This window comes from Lichenostomus cassidix, chromosome 2 (genome assembly GCF_008360975.1).
Source record: "Lichenostomus cassidix isolate B80296 chromosome 2, HeHo_3.0, whole genome shotgun sequence".
Classification (NCBI taxonomy): Eukaryota; Metazoa; Chordata; class Aves; order Passeriformes; family Meliphagidae; genus Lichenostomus; species Lichenostomus cassidix.
In genome coordinates this window covers 63,778,543-63,795,134 of record NC_139482.1, presented here as the reverse complement: position 1 = coordinate 63,795,134, position 16,592 = coordinate 63,778,543, and the positions used below count along the sequence as shown (strand labels likewise).

At 39.1% G+C, this 16,592-nt stretch overlaps 1 protein-coding gene across 3 annotated transcripts in view; it reads right to left on the bottom strand.

Annotated features, from left to right (window-relative positions):
* The window catches only part of CAP2 (cyclase associated actin cytoskeleton regulatory protein 2), a 69,010-nt gene that overhangs the window by 51,074 nt on the left and 1,344 nt on the right, over window positions 1-16,592 (bottom strand). For 2 of the 3 annotated variants that reach the window (XM_085051861.1, XM_085051859.1), the window contains exons 2-3: window positions 5,393-5,517; window positions 1,659-1,759 (exon numbers count right to left, since the gene is read on the bottom strand). In XM_085051861.1, the coding sequence (XP_084907987.1) occupies window positions 1,659-1,759; window positions 5,393-5,516 (225 nt within the window). In that variant the 5' untranslated portion in view covers window position 5,517. Of the gene's footprint in view, window positions 1-1,658; window positions 1,760-5,392; window positions 5,518-9,496; window positions 9,582-16,592 lie in introns of those variants that run through there. The other variant, XM_085051860.1, reaches the window with a different exon arrangement.

Genomic DNA, 16,592 nt, shown 5'->3' with positions numbered 1-16,592 from the left:
CATACCTCTAACAAATACTCCACATCACAGCTTGCATTACACTATCATCAACAGTATGCTAGGGACTGTCCACAGACTTGGTTGACAAATTACTAATAATCTTTTATATGGACTCAGTTATGAGTATGAAATAGTGACAAATGCATAAATTAATACACTTACTGATTTAATGATTTAAACATTTACAGATAGCGTATATTAAAAGGGTTTAGCAATTTAGAATGTTAAATGCAATCCCTTTCCCTGCTTAGTATTGGTAGTAAGACTATTTTTGTATCACTCACATCTAAACTGTTAAGAAATCAACTGCAAAATAATGATGCCTAATGAATGTAAAAACCAAGCTAGAATCAATCCCTTCCAGGGAGCAATTCTCTGCTTAGTTAGGTTCATAATTCTTCCTCCAACACCCCAAACCCCCATTTATTAATTTTTCCCTAATTTCTCTGAAGAACAAAGTACATATATTGCAGCTTATAGTACAACTGTTTAGGCTTTTTCACATAAAAAGGGAGTGCAGCATTTCCTTAGAAACACAAAGATCCTCTAGAATTGGCTCGTCTCCCTACTCCCTTCTGTTTTCTAGGCCTAACTAGGTCAGAAACTCTGTCCTACAAACCAGAACATGTAACACCACAGAAAAAAACACAGATCACAGAATAATCCAGTCATCTTTCTCTGTAAGTAGACTAGTTGCTTTGGTTGTCCTGAAGAATATTTATGTTGGCCTTGCAACATGAATCTCAGTCGCATGTTTTCCTGGCTACAGTGTTTGTTATGTAGAGCAGCAGCTGCAATCAACTGGGAACTGTACACACAGAGAAAGGCCTGATGGCACGGATCTAGCTTCATGCTCCTTCAGATCCAGCTCTTTTTTGTGTGGGATAGTTTTGGGGTTTTTTTCCCAAATATATATCGGTACGCTGTTGGTAAGATGAGTCTGTCCCTTGTCAATTCTATCACCACCCATTTAAGGGAAGACTGGCTTAAAAAAATAAAATAAAACAAACAAGTTCTGATCACAAAGTACGATCAGGTTAGAAGGTATTGCCATCATGAAGATGATAGCATAGTATTTCCTGGCTGTAACATATTTTTTTTCTTAAAAGGGTCAGTTAAATGGCTGAATAATTCTATAGTTTGCTACATTGTTACAAATGAAAGAGATGTGAGTAACAAAAACAAAGTACTGAAACAAAGTTTTTCTATTAATTGGAATGATGATATGCATGCCTAGAAAACAAGGACAAGAAGTTATCACTGCTTGGGCCCACCTGTTGTTTGCTACTAATTTGTTGGCATATGCTCTCAGTTGTGCTCCCGTCCTGCAAAGAGCTCTGCAGGCTAAAAAACAATTCAAATTGCTTGTGATTGAAAATATTTATATATTTTGGATACTAAAGTGTTCAACTTTGGTGCTGCAGAAGGCAAGCAATCTCTTCTTATGAATCCATACAATCTCGTGCCCTTCTCAAACCAACTGTACTCAGTGTGTAATGCCAGGCTATCACTACTACAAGAATTTTTCTGCTATTAAGATTTTCCTCTACTCAGAAATCAAGGCTGATCACACAGATTCCAAGACTTGTCTTGGAATTTTGTCTTGTCTTGACTTTGTACACTTAAATCATCATGGGAAAATCGGTGTAAATACTTACATGTGTCTTCACATCACCTTCAAGAATCTTGCTGTACCTGAGAAATTCAGCAACGCTTCCATTCAACAGCCTATCAAAGGCTTCAACATAGGGTGCTATGCCTGTAGAAGAGGAACATTCCATTATAATGGGTTCATAAAGTACATAATGCATAGGACATTCCTTTGTAGCAGATGCAGGAGATGTATCATACACATTGAGGAGATTTCTGTAATTTCATCTGATTTGTGAAATCAGCAAAAAAGGATGTATAATTGGTTTTGTCCTGGATAGAAAGAAAAAAATCCTGCTCTTGGTAGAACTTGAATAGAACTTGGTAGAACTTGAAGAGAATTTCCTGTGTATAATGCACTGGGAAGCTTCTTTTGTCTTAAAATAATGTGCCGAATTGAACATTTCTCAGTCCTTCAAAGGAATGACCTGAGAAGTCTAATTCTCTTAACAAAATTCCGCTGTTGTATTTTAACCAAATGTTATCCCCTAAAATGAATCTGCACTGTGCTTAACAACTATTTTTATACTACCCACCCATTCCTGAAGACCTCTGCATTGTTTGGTGGCTTTTAATAGCAACCAATTCCATTTCCAGTAAGAGAGTATTTGGAATGGGTTGACAGTAGATTCATGCAGTGAGATGTGGCTCTGTAATCTCCTTATTTTGTTGTCTCACCTTGCTAAACTGTTGCTGGATAAAGAAAGCTCAAACAAATCTTCCAGATGATGTATGACATTGCTATCCATTACAACAGAGGAATAAAGCTGCTATTTTCTGTATGGTACAGAGAGCAGTTTCCTGATAAAGTGGACAATCAGAAAATGCAGATAGGGCTCAGTTTCTTAAGCACCTGGCTTCTACATGGCTCTATGTGGTGGTCTCTGTTAAGACAGCAAACATAATCTTTCCTTGGATGCTTTCCAGCCCTCCCTTTACTCCCTCATATCTTGTCTATGCCTCAGAACCTTTGCCAGATCCAGCATGAATGACACACATGTGACTCTATGGCATATGTAGGATCCGAGAGAACAAGGTTTAAATTCTTCCCAGCCTCTCTCCCTCATTAATGAAGCCTGAGGTTTGCTCTGAAGAGGTACCAGGCTTTCCCCAGAGAATCTGCTTTAACCTTTTGGCACTATATGACAATTGTGTCCAAATTCATAATCTTGAAAGCTCTCTTTATTCCACAGGAGTCATCTGGCTCCATGACAGAGAAAAAGACAGGCTCTGGCAACTGGAGTTTGCAGTGGCTTGTGTGGAAAAGAAAATGTAGTTAGTCAGCTAGGTGGGATTTCAAGGCTCCTTTTGTTCTGTTGATGCCATTCACCTATAATTCTGAGGAACTTCTGGGCTTTCTTCCATATTGTTTGTGTATAAACCCCTCAAATGACCTAGTGCAAAAAAGGTTTTAGCTGTGGAGATGCTTTCCAAAGCCTATTTATGTTCTTTGTCAAAATCTGTGTATGTTTCCAAGAGAATCATTGTAACACCTTCCTTTTGAGCAGAATTTTATGTAACAGTTCACCAAACTGTCCTATGCAGAACTAGAAAGCAACTATGCTATTTTTTACTATTCAATACAGCTCACTCCCAGGAGCATTTACTAGAATTTGCTGTGGGCTGTGCAGAGCAATTGAATTATTTATTTGCAATCCTGCTGTTGTAATGCCATTTAGGAAAACAGTAAAGGTACAGATCTCCCATCCTCCTCGTTATTTTGTTGTTTCTGAAAATGTAGTAATTGAAAAGCCAAGGTTATTTCTTTTTAAACTATTCTCATTATGGAATGGTCTTTTAGGGGAATGGGGGTCATTCCCATTCCCATGGGGGTCATAAAAGAAAGCAATACACCTCCATTTCCACTGGAGATTTAGAAAAGGTTGCACTCTGGCTTGAGTGTCAGTTTTAATGAAGAAAAAGAAAGAAGAAACCTGTAAGACTGTTTGCTCTGCAGTGGCTGTGGCAGGTACATGAGCCTCTGCAGAGGCAGAGTGACACAGGCACACAGAATGGTGTTTGGGGCATTGTAGGCGTACCAGTCACACAAACTGAAGACTTTCCCAACTGCACCAGCAAAAGCTAATTCCTAAGTCCCTGTGTGAGACAGCTCTGCCTGGAAATGTGGTGCAGCCTGGCAAGCACCCCATGGTGCTGCTCATCTCAGCTTCTTTCCACAGTCTCCCAGTGGGTGTGTTTTATAATCACACTTCAACAAGGCTTCTCAGTTGGTTTCTTCTAGGGATCTGTTGGGGCGTTACAGCTCTGCTTCTCTGAAGGGTGAATCTTTTCACCTGCCTGAGCTCTTAGGTTAGGTCAAGAATATAAACAGTTTTCATGGAAGTACCTGGTTATAAGTGAGTTATTTCCTGTTCTGAAAGCAGACCTGGTTCTGCAATATTGTGCTCTGGATAAACAGAGATTCACCTAAATGGACTCACTACAAGAGTGAACTCTGTATCTTTGAGAATTGCAGCTCCTAGTAGTGATTGATTTATTTGCCAGTTTGTGTATAAATTGTATTTCTCCATGACTTTGCTATGGTTTACTAGCTTCCTTGGTTTTCTCTGGACTGCAAGCACTTTTTTACTTAAGCTTCCGGTGGCTGGCTAACTCATCTGCCATGGAAGCCTGCTGGAAGATGCTCCCTTCCTGCCACAGAAACACACTGCTGTCAGTCAGCTGCTCCACAGCAGCTGCCAGTGTGCAGGCCCATGGTACACGAGAGTGCAGAGAAGGTCCCTTGCATGTGTTGTTGGGTCAGGGCTGGCATAGGGGACAATACAGCAGCTCACACACTTCACTTGCTGCTGTGTCAGTAAAGGAAGCTGCCTGCAACTTTCCATGTGTCCTGCCGCTTCTGTACAGCAGCTGAGTCCATGGTGGGATGTGCTCTTCTCTGGAGAATGCAAGAAAGGGCCAAGAAATACAGAAAGCAAAGAACATGACGTTAATAAAGAGATGTATGTTGGGGTTCTGGATGAAAAAACAAGTTTTGGACAAAGGAAAGGGCACTACTATCCAATCAGATTTAGAACTACCACATATGTAGAGTTATTGACCTTGTAACTTTCAGATACAACAAAAATTAAGGTGTGAACAAATATGATTCAATATGATATGATGTGAATAAATGAAGAACAGATTTTTTTGGTATATTCTTCACTGTAGTGCTTTGGAGAGCCACTTGAGAAAAGAGAGCTCAAGAGATAACAATGTAAGGCCATGGAAGTATAGCAGTCCTTAGTGAGCAAATGCTTCCAAACAAACTCATATTTGATTAAGGATGTTAATCAGTTAAATTAAGTGGGTCTGCACTGTGAAATTCAGAGAGAGCTGGCAAATCAACAGTGTTTATATTGGTGACTTCTACAGGAATATTTATGCTGTATATTTAGGAGATGTCTCATTTCTTATGCTAATTTGGCTCAAGCAGACATTTTCACCTGGTGAGTTATTTACAATGTAAGTGCCAAAATGGAAAGAGTGATAAAGCTTGAGACATGGACAGTATATTTAAGAAACAGTAAAATCTTGAATTTTTGAGGCCACATTAGTTTAGAATTGGTTGTGCTACTAAGCTTGTCACATGACATCTCTACATAATTTTTTAAAAACATTACTTAATTTTGATACAGAATTTGTAAGGGGTAGGATGGCATTACGTCTTAGAAGACAAACATATACATTACTTGAAATTTTTTAATAACAGAGAGATGATACTGCAAGATAACATACTTACTTCCATTGACTCCATTGATGCCATCACACTCCATTCCACCAGACCTGTGTGAATCTGAAAATAATGATTCAAGTCGAGTCACTGCTTTCTCCAGTCTCTCCATCAAGCCATGAGTCTCTGCCATTCTGAAAAAATCATTATGGATAGAAATAGTGTCAGATCCCTCTCAGTAAAGTCCTTGCTTCATTCTGCAGTTCCGTTCATCTTGTGGCTTTTTATGATAAAACTCTCATTTTTTAAGCATTGTCTTTCTGGCATATAAGCAGTTGCAGTGAAGCAGCTGACATAGAGTAACTTACTTCCTTGTCAGCAGGGAATCGGATCAGTACTCAGCTCTGGCTTTTCATTGTAAGTCAAAGATTCCAACTACTGCTAGCATAGCTTTTGACAGTCTGTATGTGAACAACTTATAACAAAATGCGTATGTATGCTCCCAATCAGATACTGAGATGACTGGAACAGTTATAAAAGTAATTGGTAAAATCTTATGCCCACAATGATTTGAATCAGCATTTACGGAGGCTAAAATACAGATCCAATTAATACTCCCTGATTTTTGAAAAGGTTCATTCTGAAATTTGCCTTGGTCTTTTATGTGCTGTAGTAGGACTCAGCCACTTGACTGAAGACTGAAAAATCCAAGAAGGTCTTCTATTTATTTTTCTGATATGATTTACCATCACTTTTTTGGTACAGAACAACCTGATATGAAGCAGTGTTTCCCCAGCTTTTAAAATCAAACACTAATTAACATTTGGATAGAAAAAAAAAAATTCCAGGGCCTGCTTGTGCAGTACTGCTACAGTGCTTTTGATTGAAGATTAAACAGAAATTAGGTTACATTTCTAACAACTCACATATTGCCTTCTTTCCCCACAATGTGATTATCTGCTCTCTTAAATGTGAGGCAGTGTAGGCATTGACACTTTTGAATATTGGCCAATCTCTCAGGGAAAAAAAAGTGCTATCTACAATTCAGAGTGAGAAAGAGTTATATAAGCAAAGGCAAAGCTATGTTTAAATCCCCTATTATTCAGTAGAGTGAGTTTACTGAACGAGTTCCTCAATTAAGGTTTTAAGTGTTTGATTCTGTTAAGTGACATTTGGCAAGGGGAGTGTGTGATGATGATGGCTCTCGATTAACATGATCCTTGTGGCCACTTCCAACCCAGCCCCCACACTAGGCTGCATCCCCTGCCCAGCACTGGGGTGTGCAAAAGCAGGAGAACAGGGGAATGCACATCCCCAGCTGGGGCTCTCTGGGGCCTGTGGTGTTCAGCCACAAGACACTGATTCCTATACGGCTTGTAGACTAGAATGGTTAGGCTGACATGGAATAAATGCGTAGATGTATTAGTTCCTAAAGAACAGCCTGCTAAAAGCACTACTATTGCAGAGATATTAAAGCCTAACAGTTGATTCCAACAACTGTGCAATGCTACGCGACACTTAGCAATCAAAACAAACATTGATGCTTTGGTGTCTCCATGGCCGGTGGAGAATGCCTAAATGTTGTAATTAAAAAGTAAAGTAGCATGGAAAGAAATGTTCTCATTTACAAACTAGTATTACTAATGCTTATTAATAAAAAACAGTATTTTTCCTTTAAAAATGTAAGCATGAGAGGAAATTAGCTACTAAAACTATGGAAACACATGCAGACCTCTTGTGCTCTGAGTCATGCTGCCTGTCAAATAAGGTGGGACCTTCAGACTTTACCTTATATATGTAATGAGGTTTGTGTTTGACCTAAAAGTGAAGCAGAAGATTTTACAGCAAGAAACCCTTGGGAGAACCATTCTCATGAGAAAGTTTTGTCTGGAATTCACAGATTTTTCCTATTTACATTAAATGAAAAAGAAAACCTCCAAAAGAGGATGACATTAGACAGCATGCATATGAATAGTGCAAAAATTCAGAGGGGCTCTCTTGTCTTATCACAGGATGGGTCAGGTTGGAAGGGACCACAGCAGGTCATCTGGTCCAACCTCCCTGCTCAAGCAGTGTCATCCCAGAGCACATGGCACAGGATTGCATCCAGATGGGTCCTGAGTATCACCAGTGAAGGAGACTCCACACCCTCTCTGGGCAGCCAGTTCCAGTGCTTGGTCACCTGCACAGTAAAGAAGTTCTTCCTCATATTCAGGTGGAAATTCCTGGGCATCAGTTTCTGCTCGTTGTCACTTGTCCTATTGCTTGGCACCACTGAGAAGAGCCTGGGTATGTCCTTTTGGCGCCCTCCCTTCAGATACTGATAGACACTGATGTGCTCCCCACTCAGTTGTTTCTTGATGCTGAACAGGCCCAGTTCCCTCAGTTTTTCCTCATAAGAGAGATGCTCCTGTCCCTTGGTCAGTTTTGTGTCCCTCCACTGGAGCTGCTCCAGGAGCTCCACGTCTCTGTTGTACTGAGGAGCCCAGAACTGGACACAACATCCAGGTGCAGCCTCACCAGGGCTGAATAGAGGGGCAGGATCATCTCCCTTGACCTGGTGGCAATGTAATTTCTTTATACTGAAAATGCACACTATTCTGTTTGCAAAATCAATTCACTTAAAAAAACCGTATCTCAAATTTTTTAAGGTTACAAATATCTTGGCAGGAATGAGGTGAATGTATCAGGGGAGCTTCTGAAATATTTTTATGAGAATATTAAACCTTTTCTTAAAACAAAGCACAGTTAATTCTAAAAAATATTTTGAATACATTCTTTTCACATTTTACTCTACTACATAAAAGTCTAAAATGGTGTCTATTTTAAAAGTTCTGTTTTCAACCAGTCTAAAGTCTGGCTGGTGTGACATAGCATGCTAACAGTAAACTAATTTCATCAGTATTTTAAAATGTATTTTCAGTATAGCTCCTGTTTATCTTTATTTGAAAATACAGTCTGGTAGATTGGGTTTTTTTTAATTTGCCTTAAAATTTTCCTTGATGGTATCATCAAATGTCACAAAAATTATGCACAAACGTCTGTGGAAGACCTGTTACTTTTTGGCCTCCTCAGCTTGACCTTGCCTGTGAAAGAATACAATTGTTTGACTATAAACTCACTAACTTGAGTGCACACACCTAGAGGTCTGAGGAATCTCACAAATGAGCCAATTGTAATGTTCTACCCAATAAACTGCCTTCTCTAAGACACTAAGAATACACTTTACAGTGTCAGAAGCTCAGGGGAATAACCCAGCTCAATAATCTGAAGGACCCTTTTATGCAACAATTTCCTGCTACAACAGTCTTTTGCTCACTATATTCTTCACAGCTTTATTCTATTCCCATTAGTTAAAGAACTACAATGTTGTTCCTCCAAAAGCAGGCATCACCAGCAGACACAGAATAATATATTATTAGAGACTTTTTAAAAGAAGTAGAAACCATTTTTACCCTAAAATGAGGAATGTGAGGTTTCTATTGTTTTTATATAGAATATTACACTTAATAACTTAATCATCATGTTTACACTATGTCTACCTTTCTATCTGTACATTTATATATCAGTGAGTACATGGTATTTCCACCTATTTATATGGAACACTTTTGTGATTACTGTATATAACACTAAAAGAGAAAATCAGTTGTACCTATACTAACCTTACATTTACACCTTGCTTTACCATTAAATGACACAGTGTTATCTTCCTTACAAACAGAGGAATTAATGCTACTGTTCTGAACATCCACTGAACAATAGCATGAAAACCCTCTTCATCCATTCTCAATCTAAACACTGACATCTTTGCCTGTATATTGGGATTCACATATTTGGCTCATATTATGCCAAACTTCAGCATCTTTTTGGCCTATATGCAGCTGTTTGTCTGATTACTTATTCCACACTGCACTCTGCATGGTCAAACAGATACCACAAAGCCACAGCTCAAAAGGAGTCAGAACACAAACAGTACAGCTTGACTCGGTGAAGATACTATCTGCCATGATAAAGCATCAGAGGTTATATTATAAATAAATAATGACAGGTCTACTTACAGTGTCAAATTAAATCTCTGCATGTTAATGAAAAGTAAAGAGGATGTAAATATGTCTATAGCGTGCTTCCACTCCCATAAAGCATGTTTATATACCAAGACAGACTCTATCTCACCTATGAGGATTTTAATTAAAGCTTTGATCTTGAAGTGATTATCAGGGTTAATCATATATCTTCTCCTGGAGTTGATACTGACCACCTGCAGGAGTTAAAAATAACAATGCCTCAACTCCCATGGAATCCTGTATCCAGTTACTGTCTTGGTGGGGAAATACACTGTCTCTATTTTCAGGAAATACCTGAAAATAAGGTCACCTAAAAGTCAGGAAAGGTGTTAACACATATCTACTGACAAATCATTTAAACATTAACATTGGTAACTGTCTCTTGTGCACAAAATCAAGACAGAGGATCTACAGCTCTGCCCTGTTTACTGTTAGAGGTATCTTTTCTGGGAGTACTAAAGGCATGTGGTAATACTACCATCTGTCATTTCTTCCACAAAAGAAGTAAAGCCAAAACTAGGTAGAACAAGGCACGCTGAAGCCCAAAAAGCATAATTCTTTTTATAGACAAGCCTTGGGAGGTAACTGCTTTTCTCCCCAGCTGTCTCAAAGCACCATTTATCTATTATCAAGGGAAAAAAACTTGGCTGCAGACAAAAATTTCCTGACATACTAATCCCAAACATCAAACTGTAAGTCAAAACACACATGTACTATTCCTGTTACTAATGCATGTGACTTACGAGAGAGGACAATATTGCTCCCTGCTCAAGAAGAAACAAGCTGTAATGAATGCACAAGGAAAAGCAGTACAGTAGCAAAAGCGGAAAAATAAACATATGATGACATATCAGGCATGTAAAAATGGTCATTTTAAACACAGGAATGGTGCCACCTGGTAAAGTATGAAATGATTCTCACAGGCATCAGAAGAAGATAGAGTACAAAGTTCCACAGTTTGTTTTACTTCCCAGCACTCTATTACTTTGAAAAGAAAAGAAATGACCTGTTAATTTTTTTGCTTTCCTCCCCCACCCCCACTCAGTACCAGTTCTTCCAAAGTCATCTAGTAGCATCAGGTCTCACTCATGCTTATCATCTGAGATGCTAAATGTCAGATTTCGATTTCCTCTCTATGCCAAAAAAGGGCAAATGTCTAAATCAGCATATATGCACCAATGTGGCATTTTAGCTGTATTTACCATTGCTGCACTGCTTGGAAACTCACACTGTCATTGGAAGGACAGCACCTTGTACACATGCTTTCTCTCTTAGTCATTCAAGAAATTGCTACCAAGATATGAAATAAAACACACAAAGCCCCAGTTTACCAGCTGGTACTATCAGAGAGCCAGTCACGAACATTTTATAGATCCAAAGCATTATGTCCTCTGAGAGTTCCTTGTACAATATGTGTCAACATACATCAAGGGAGGTAAAATGTATACATATTCCTGAACATCCCCTCAAATTACAAAACTATCTTACAGCATTTAATTTCTGAAAAAAACACAGCCAGCCAGCCCAGGCCTGAAATGGCTATTTTTCCTGTATTACCATTCAAATATGTACAAATCCAGGCTGTGTTGAGCAAGCAGTCTCTTTGCCACATTTGGCATGAGACCTAAATTCCTGCTACACCCCATTCTGGTTTTGACAATGAAAACCCACTGGCCTGTGGCCTCAGGAGTTGCTCATTCCCAGACAGAGCTCAGAAGCAGCTCAGTACTGGCTCAGTTGTAAGGAGGAGCACCTGAAGCTCTTTGGACTACTATCATGAAAGATTCTGGGTGGAGAATGCAAAGGGAACAGTGGCAGGAGGAAAGCATGTATTGGTAGACCAATAGGAACGTTACCTTGTATGGATTCTATTTTGTTTTCCATTAGCTGTAGGGGAGGAATGTAAACAGATTCTCAAACTGATGTCAAACTGGATTAAAACAGAAGACCTCTCAATAAGGCCCTGTGTGAGAAGAATGATTAGAGTTTCAAACCAGAGCCTTTTTTGTTGTTTTGTCCCTAGATCTACTACAAGCTCATTTGGGAGCAATTAATTCTTAAGTATAGATAATTATTTTATTTCTAAACCCAGTTAAAAGATACGGTTTTGCATATGAAACAGTATTAGAATTTTGACTACTTTTTTTGTTAAGATGAAACAGCAAAAAGAGAAAAGTGTCTGTGTGACTTTTTGTGGATGGATGTGCCATTTTGACTAATAAGTTGATCTTAAGTCTTGGCTACTCTAGCATACTCATCAAACAACACTTTGGTCTGTAGCTCAACGTGTGTGTTAAACCCACTGATATGCTATGAATGAGTCCCTTATGGCTGTGCATAAATGTGCTACCTCAATTATCTTGTGTATGGACTTCTTTCTTTGGTGTGACCTCTGTACTTTTGAAGGGCTACTTTTTATATGCAAAAAAAAAAAAGTTGTGTAGAAGAGGTAAAAGCACGTTCATGTTGAACCTCTTCCATTTAACCCAAGTGTGTTCCTTTGTCTGGCCTTATGCTGTTGGTACCACAAAGGATACTCCTCTGTTTGCACTCTGGCTCCTCTTCTGCTTCTCTCCCTTCTCTTAGTGATCAGGCTGCTGTCTACAAAAATATGTAGAAAAAGAATAGAAGCATTTTTTATTCCACTGTTCAAAAAAATTTGTAAAACTTGCTTCATAAAACAATCTCTGATTCGACAAATATCCCTAAGACTGTTGATGTATTTTAGATTTCTTATCACATCCCAGTTTAGTCTCATAATTATGGGTGAGCAACCACACACATCAAGCTGTATATCTTACAAGTCAATGTAATAATAACATGGACTGCAGTTAGACCTCTGATAATTTAATATGAATTCTTAAAATATGCCATGTGTTCATGTATGTGCTTAGTATCTCCTGGTGTATCAGTCCACTTTCTAGTTATCTGGAAGTTCTGTGAAGAGCTTCTATCCCTTGCTGAATAATTTTTACTGCCATCAATTTTATGATCACAAAGAGCGACTTCATTATTTAATGATATACTGAAGCAGTCAAGACTTGACAGTCTGTGTAAGCATGATTGACTTAAAATAACCAAGGCAACCCAGTTTCTAAGTACATTCTCCTATTCCTTTTATGCTCCCTTTCCATGTCACTGCTGCTCATAGTCTTTTGTCTTGGTTTTATTTTGTTCTCCCCTGCCAATGAAGTGTATGAGTTTTAGTATCTCTCCAATCAACAGAAACACAGAGTTCTTAGCCACCTCATTTACTATGTATTAGTGTGGGGCTCTTCATGTAATCAAGCATCCTAAAGGCCTTACAAGCCACTTAATTACCTGTCACAAGTCCAATTACCGTATGGAAGCAGACTGCCTTGCTGAACCGAGAAAATACTGCACGCAGGCATTGATTCTATTAAAGTGCTTCAGTTCAGTTCATAATAACTGAACAGTATGAGCCTTTATGCTATGGTTCCAAACAAAGTGAATTTGAATTCTCTGAAAGGGTAAATTCCACAAAGTACAAACCCTTACAAAATGTTTCACAGTACTTCCGGGATGTGAAAGGAAAAAATCAAAGGAGGAAGATAAAACTAAGCAAAAGGTATTGCAAGCTCTAAAAACAAACTGTAAAATTACTTCTGAAGAAAAGAGGAGAGTTATTCAGTACCAAGGTTAGTAACAGCTTTGTTTCCTGTGCTGATAGTCTTTCACAAGGCTTCCACACCCTACTTCTCATGCATATCCACATTACGCTGAAGCCTGAATGGGTTTGATTTCAGCCAAGTTAGCAAGCATTCCTGTTCTTACCAGAACATTCTGCTGCAATCTGTGTCTGATGGTCTCAAGATCATTGTGGCTGCCCCACTCAGTCTGCAGCCATTGCCTCTTCCTCCAGCATAGCAGCAGCCAGAAGGGCTTTAACAAACTTTCTGCCATATGAGTAGAAATGAGCTCTGCTCTGTAGCTCGATTGGGATCTTTACTGTTCCCAAAAACTCAAGGTCTTCATGCATCTCCCATTCCAAAATTCATCCCACTAACTCTAAAATACTGCTAGGATGCACCTTTGCTTCTGTTTCAGGATGAAATGGGCCACCTGCTACTAAAAAAGACCTATTTCCTGATATAACCTGGTTACTACTTAAGAGGTCCTAAGATTTAATGATAATCCATGCAACCTGCTCACATACAAGATGTGAGACATTTAATTATTTATCCCTCCTCTGTTTCAATGTGAGGTCTTGGGAAATCCAGAGAGATCAAACTGGACCTGTCCTAGAGGCTTGTAAAAGTTAGCCTTTTTGAGGATGGCTGTTGCTTTAGGGGACCCAGAGCTATTAGGTGAATTAGTTTGCTCTTTCTAAACAATGACAGATTACACACAGAAATGTAAATGATTCTTTGAATTCCTTCCAAAAAGCAATTAATCAAATATTTAAACTAATACAAAACGTAGCTTAATGCTTAGGAACTGAGCACGTCTTCTTGGAAAATGGTGCCTCTATTTAATTATGTAATTGAGCATTTTCCTGTTTTGCTCTTTTTTTTATATAGGCTACAAAAGCAATAAGGCTTTAATTCCCAGCATACTACTACTGGTATTTTGGATTTTACATGCAACCTCTTCAGCTTGCTGTTCTCTGAAAAACTGTGGGTCAGACAAAGAAATTCCCACTAAATTACACTCAGGAAAGTAGTCTCAATGGGACCTTTTAAGTAACAAAAAGTCCCTGAAATTGACAGTCAGAATACCTTAAGTATACAGGTGAAATAAAGACAGCAGTAGCCAGTATGTGTATAGTCTACAGTGGTGTCTATACCATAAAGCCTTGCTAAATGGTGACAGAGGTCACAGAGATTTAAGAAGCTCCAAACTCCCAATTTTGATGAAGTATCTGAATCAGCATAATCACTGCCATGGATGCAGTGTCACTTCAGTGTACACTGCTTTGTAGAGGTGCTGCTATTCTGGTATAGTTCTTAGCAGTCACATTCTAAAGAAGAGCTGAGTCTTTAAAGTTTGAACTATTTTGTATTTTGTAAGCAACCGAGTGGACACTGTGCCACATGACAGTGACAAGTTCCCAGTAGTTCCCCCTACTGCAAAAGATGCACTTATAGTTTTAGGAAAAGGAATTCAAATTATTTTTATATATCAGGGGTTCTTCATCAAGCAAAATCTTTTAACCAGTGCATAATAAAGCAGCTGTCTGAATAACTACAAAAATGTATGCCTTGTTTATTGTAGGTGTTTCTTTGGTTTTGCCCCAACAAGCACAATAAGCAAAGAATGTTCTCTTTCGTGCAGTCAGATGTTCCAGTAGGCAGCAACTGCAGCTACTGACTTTATTGCTGTTGCACGTGATGTTACAACTCATGCAGAAGCACTAAGAATATACTTTAACATATTTGGCAGTTCATCATTTCTCTCCATAGAGTTCAAACCGACTGCAACTTTATTGTCACCGACAGGCCACAGATTAAAACATAGTGTCTTGGATTGATGTTATGATAATCCTTTATCCCCTATCGTTGGCTTATATGCCCAAGAAAGAAAAAATGTGTAAAAATGTGTGGTCCTGCCTCTTTAACTACACCCAGCCGAAGAGAGAAACGCGGGTTGTTTTGAAAACATTTTCTCCAAGCCTTGCTCCGGGGGAGGATTCGTCGCCCGGCAGAGACTGCGTGCTGGACGGGGGTCGGAGTGAGCTCTGTTCCCGTTTTTTTTCCCATTTTTTCTTTTTCCTCGTTTGGACCCCTTCTCTTCGATCTGCTTTGCCACCCGGAGACCCAGGAGGGCCAGAGGACAGCAGAGCTCTCCAGGGAGCTCCACCCGGCCCCGGGTGGGGGGCGAGGAGGAGAGGGGCTGCGTCTGAGAAAAGGACTTTTTAATCAGGTTGAACAACTCCTTTTCACCTTGGTTTTCCCCTTCCCCTGTGCCTTGCAGGGCACTCTGCGTGGTTTTGTCAAATAAATCGTTTCTCCTTCACTTCCATCTAAGAGGTTCTGTTGTGGGTGGGGGAGGGGGTGTCGGGGCCCTTCGCTCTCGGAGGAGAGAGAATCTTATCATTAACCCGGGACACATAGAAAGATTATCTCACTTTGTCCAGGTGATGTTGCAAGTCAACATCCAGGCTGAGATCCAAATACAGCTTGTTGGGTTTCCAGCCCTCCTTACTCACTCTACTTTTCCAGCACCTGCTAAGTCAGATTACCATTAATTTTTAGACCCCTGTGAACTTTATTTTTTTTTTTTAAACTTTGGGTGTCTAATGTATTTTGCATGGTTACTAAAAATTATACAGAGGCATCAGAAAATCTAATGGTGGGAGGGGATTTAATACATGTAATCTTAGTACCTTTGCTCCTCATAGTGTACTAAGATGCACTTTTCTCCACTGATGTGAGAGCCACAGCTGACAAAGAATAATGAAAACATGTCAGAGGTTGGTTCTACTGTAATAGTAAATAATGCACATCCTCTTCATTTTTATTTAATTGAGAAAACATGTTTTATTAATGAAGATTGGAGTTGTGCCTGTCCACCTTCCACATCTGAGCAGCATCCTAGGGGGAAGGCACAAAGGAATTATAGGAGTACTCTGAAGACTTGCATTTTTGTTAAACCCAAAACCAAAAAGACCACACTGTTGTATGTGCCTGGCTTTGTTACAGAAGGTGGATTGCCTTTGTTCTTGTGCAAATTTGCTCAAAATAGAGCCAATGTTATTAAATCCTTGGGCTGAAAATGCATAAAACCAGGAAAAAAGAGTTCATCATCTGCATAATAAGTAATTTAAAGGAAATGCTAAGATAAAATTTGCATAAAAATTAGGGTATCTGACTCACAGTGATGTTTTAAAAAGCCAGCTTTGAGAGTACTGTATCGAGTTTCAACTTATTCCACCTACCACTTTATTACTCTAAATAATTTTTAAAGTTACATTTCTGAAGTAGGACGAGTTTTCTGATTACAATTTCACAAAACAATGAAACATGGTAGTCCATAAACCACTGCCACTTTTGCCTGGCTTAGGAACAAATTGACAAAATCTGCAGGTTTATCCCACTCAGCCCCCCTGCCAAACAGACCCCTTCCAACTATTTCCTAATAGACTGGCCTCTGTGTAGGGGTTTTTTCTGACATGTTCCATCACTCAAACACATTTGTAAGGTATATAAAGAAAGCTTTCTTCCCCAGATAGTCTTTGTTTTTAA